Source organism: Quercus suber, unplaced genomic scaffold, assembly GCF_002906115.3.
Source record: "Quercus suber isolate HL8 unplaced genomic scaffold, Cork oak 2.0 scaffold_78, whole genome shotgun sequence".
NCBI classification, from domain to species: Eukaryota; Viridiplantae; Streptophyta; class Magnoliopsida; order Fagales; family Fagaceae; genus Quercus; species Quercus suber.
This window is the reverse complement of record NW_027069543.1, coordinates 837,544-841,777: the sequence shown is the minus strand read 5'-3', so window position 1 is coordinate 841,777 and position 4,234 is coordinate 837,544. Positions and strand designations below refer to the sequence as shown.

The following is a 4,234-nucleotide window of genomic DNA, read 5'->3' as shown; positions in this document are numbered from 1 at the left end:
GAGAGAGAGATCCCATCAAAATGGATTATTCTTGGTCCTGAACCATTATTCAAGTGGCATAAATACGTCATTGCATTAGTTGTTTTCCTAATGCCCAGTGCCCACGAGTCGTTGGGTTTGTGGAAAACCCCACTATTCTAGGTACACTTGTCTATAATATGGTTGGTAATATATATATATATATATATACTTACGATAACTATATGAGTAATGTATTTTTCAGCATCAATCACAGACTTCGATCGATCAGGTGAAATGAACTTATGAATAAGGAAAAGTTAATATATAAAAAAAACAACCCAAAAAAAAAAAACCAAGAAGAGGAAGACATTCTGTTCGTTCATGGACCTTTTTGTTTTGGTAAGTTTGTAAAACGAACTTCACGTAGACAGAAACAGCTTGCCTATTGTGTTCAATAGTCACAAGTTGTTGTGTTTATCCCTTTATGCAAAGTGGAAACCCTACGGATCATCTTTTTTATGAATGAAACCCCACACTAATCTAAGTATACTTTATTTTTTTAGCGTCAGTCATACCTCAGCCAGTCACATACGTCAAACAGCTTAAATGAACTTATGAAATTCAAGAACTTTTTGCTTTGGTAATGTTAAATATTGAAATGAAGCAAGGAAAGAGGAGAGAACAAGGAAATTTCATTTGTCTGTCGGTCTACATACATGGAAGGGATAAACATCCAACAGCTACATTTTTAATGTATTCTTAGTTGTTGTCGTTGTACAATGTACAATGAACCTTAGTAGAGTACATATAGAGACTAATAACTAGGGTTAAGAGTACATGAAATTATAACATAATTGGACTTCTTATACCGTTACATAATTAACTAATAAATAATTCTTAGTTTACATTGTTGTAGCAATTTAAACTTACATTGTAGTACACAAAATATGTACAATTTTATATACATTTGCAAAAAGTGTACAATATTGTGCACATTTTGTATGTCTACAATGTAAACTTACATTGTTAATAGAAATGTAAACCTATTAAAGCCTTTTAACTAATATAAAATCAAGATTAATATAAACCCAAGGGTACTTTGTTTATTTTATAGGATTATTGTATCTTTGTAGGTTACAAATTTGGAGATTAAGTCGTGTAGGTTAAGGCAGATTTTGTACGATGCAAAACATTGGTATTCCTTTTTGTACTTCGGCATAAAGGAATAAAATTTTAGGATTTTCCCATGTTTACTTTGCTTATTGTGTGCTGGCATTGCGTGTTGCTCTTTCCTTTGTGTAATAAATAGGAATACATTACAAACTTCATATGCTCCGATCCATACAATCTTCAACTAGAACCAAGCACCAATCAGGTCTGATAAAAAGCCCTAAAACTGGTCAAAAACCAGCCAAAGATTTTTTGACCGTACCAGTTTCTAAACATAGTTGCAATTGAAAGATAAAGTTATTACCATAATAATAACTACCCTCATCACATGCACTTTGTACATGTGATAAGACTCTTTTTATATTTTAAGTTTAATGTAATTTTTCAATTTGAATTTATCTATTGCTAGAATTTTTAAGAAACTAAAATTTAAAATAGAGTACACTGCTAGATTTAGTGTGTTAATTTAAAATATATATATATATATATATCAAACGTATGAGAAATATATTTAAATAAAAAGTGTACTAATTTTTTTAAAAAAAATTTATTAGGTAGGGTTTTTTTTTTAATTTTAATGAATTGCAATTTTAATCTCATTTTTTATTTTTTAAGAATAAAAATTATCTAATTAGATTATGAGTATTTTTTGTAGGTATTTGACCATTTTGGCCTATATAATCCTGCTAGTGGTTCCAAAAGCCACTTCATCAATCATTTCTGCCGTACTATCTTGGCAACTAGTATTACATACCCTACCAAATGACAGTAATATTTAACCATTTTGGCCTATATAATTTTGCTAGTGGTTCCGAAAGCCACTTCATCAATTATTTTGGATACCGTCATTTATCTTATCTAAATTTCTCTCAACTCTCCTAAAACATTAATAGTGACATTCATTTTTTCACTGAATTGACCACTCCTTAATTGGAAAATTTTAGTATTTTTATGAACTTTTCCATACATCGCACGAATTAACTACTAATTTACTAAAAATTAAAAATTTATTACTAAAAACATTGTAGTAAAATAAATTTTAAATATAAGTAATGCCGTGTGAGCCCAGCAAAATATATAATCTGCAATGCAAAATATATAATCTGCAATCTGCATTTAAAGTAGAGTTAGTTGACAAGTGCATAATTGTGTGGGACCTATCTTTTAAATGCCAAATGCAGACATGCTAAGGGAAACGCTTTCCAAACTGTCACTATAAGATAACTGATCAGTTGTTGAGGAAATAATCTAACTATCTTGGCAACTAGTATCACATACACTACTTTCTCAAAAAAAAAAAAAAAGGTATCACATACACTACCAAATACTTCTCATGGATCTGTCTAATTCAACAAAGCTGCTGCTACTAGACCAACTTCCTAGAGGAAGTTTTTTTGAGAACCTTGATCTCTATCAAAGAGATGCTTTCTGGTACAGACCTCGTCACCTTGAAGCTTCCATTGTTCTTCACTCACAATTTGAAGCTCGCGATGATGATGTTATTTTGGCGTCCGCTATGAAAACAGGTAGCACATGGCTGAAAGCTCTCTGCTTCTGCATCATGCAAAGGCAATTTGGTACTGTTGGTAACAAGGACGAGGACCTTTTGGCCATACACCCCCCTGCATTTTATGTGCAGACTTTAGAAATCCAGGTTTACACTGCAAATCCACCTCCAGATCTCTCAGCTATGGAGTCTCCAAGACTCTTCCACACTCACTTGCCTTATAGTGCACTGCCTGAGTCCATTAAGAACTCTGAGTGCAAGATTGTTTACATAACTCGCAACCCAAAAGACACTTTAGTTTCAATGTGGCACTTCTTCAACAAGCTTAGGACACCTGAACAAGGTCCATATCCCATAGAGAAGGCATTCGAGAGCTTTTGCAATGGTGTTTGCCATTTTGGGCCATTTTTCGACCATGTTTTAGAGTACTGGAATGAGAGCTTAAAGATGCCTCAAAAAATACTTTTTTTGAAGTATGAAGAGCTACAAAGGAACCCAAAAGAAGAAGTGAAAAAACTTGCTTCATTTATTGGAAAGCCATTTGCTGAGGAGGAAGAGGTTGAGGAGGTGATAAGGAAGTGTAACTTGGAGAGGCTGAAAAACTTGGAAGTAAACAAGAATGGTGTTGATCCATGGGTTGGGATGCCAAACAGTGCCTTTTTTCGAGCTGGGGTAGTTGGAGATTGGAAGAACATTTTAACCCCAGAAATGAGTGAGCGACTTGATCAACTTACCTGCATGAAACTGCAAGGGTCTGGCTTAGATCTTGTGGATGATGCATTAGAGCATTGTGGTGCTTTATCACATTAAACTTATGAGAGTCTTGCTGCTGTCAAACTTTTGAAAGTTCTTATTGTTCATTTTTATCTTTTTTTACTAGTTATCTTATCTTTATTTGAATAGTCTTAATTATTTAAGTGCTTTATATCTATTTAAATATTTGAATAATTATCTAGTAATATTATCTAGTTATCTTGAGATTGTTACTCTTTAAGTAAACACTTATGATATTAAGTCAGGTGTTGAAGAATTTGTTATTGTGCTGTGCTTTGTCTTCCCCCCAAAGAAGTCTTTTATCAATTTCCATATCTGTCCTTATCACTAAGTTTACTGCTGCAGTGCTAATAATGTAATATTATGATTGAATAAGAGGTTCTGCTTTAGTTTATCGGAGGGATGACCCTTGTGAATTTCTTTACCTTCAAGATGCCAGCATTTTTGTTTTTCGCTGATCATCAAGATGCCAACATACGTGCTTTTGCATTTTATCAACTCGTCATGATTGTTTACGTTCTCCATCAACTTTTTTTTTTCTTTTTTCTTTTTTCTCCTTGAAAAGGTCAAATTTGAAAAAATCGAAGAACCTTTTTTTATCAACTCGTCATGATTGTTTATGTTCTCCATCAACTTTTTTTTTTTTTTTTCCTTCTTTCTCCTTGGAAAGGTCAAATTTAATTTGAAAAAATCGAAGAACGTTTTAACAAAAGCGCGTTTCAAACATAAATCTGTAAACTGATGTGTCATCAAATTTATTGGGGGAAATATCTTCTGACACTACTTTACATTTGATATAGAATTGTCCACATTTTAACGTAT

The 4,234-nt window shown here is 32.7% G+C and overlaps 1 protein-coding gene across 1 annotated transcript; it reads left to right on the top strand.

Moving 5' to 3' along the window:
* The first annotated feature begins 2,399 nt into the window (after window positions 1-2,399).
* Window positions 2,400-3,608, top strand: LOC112017918 (cytosolic sulfotransferase 5). Its single transcript, XM_024050370.2, has one exon. The coding sequence runs from the start codon at window positions 2,465-2,467 to the stop codon at window positions 3,446-3,448; it is 984 nt and encodes a 327-aa protein (XP_023906138.1). The 5' UTR covers window positions 2,400-2,464; the 3' UTR covers window positions 3,449-3,608.
* Window positions 3,609-4,234: the final 626 nt, after the last annotated feature.

Excerpts from the sequence above, each read along its gene's own strand:
- LOC112017918 (XM_024050370.2), top strand. The coding sequence starts at position 2,465 with ATGGATCTGTCTAATTCAACAAAGCTGCTGCTACTAGACCAACTTCCT.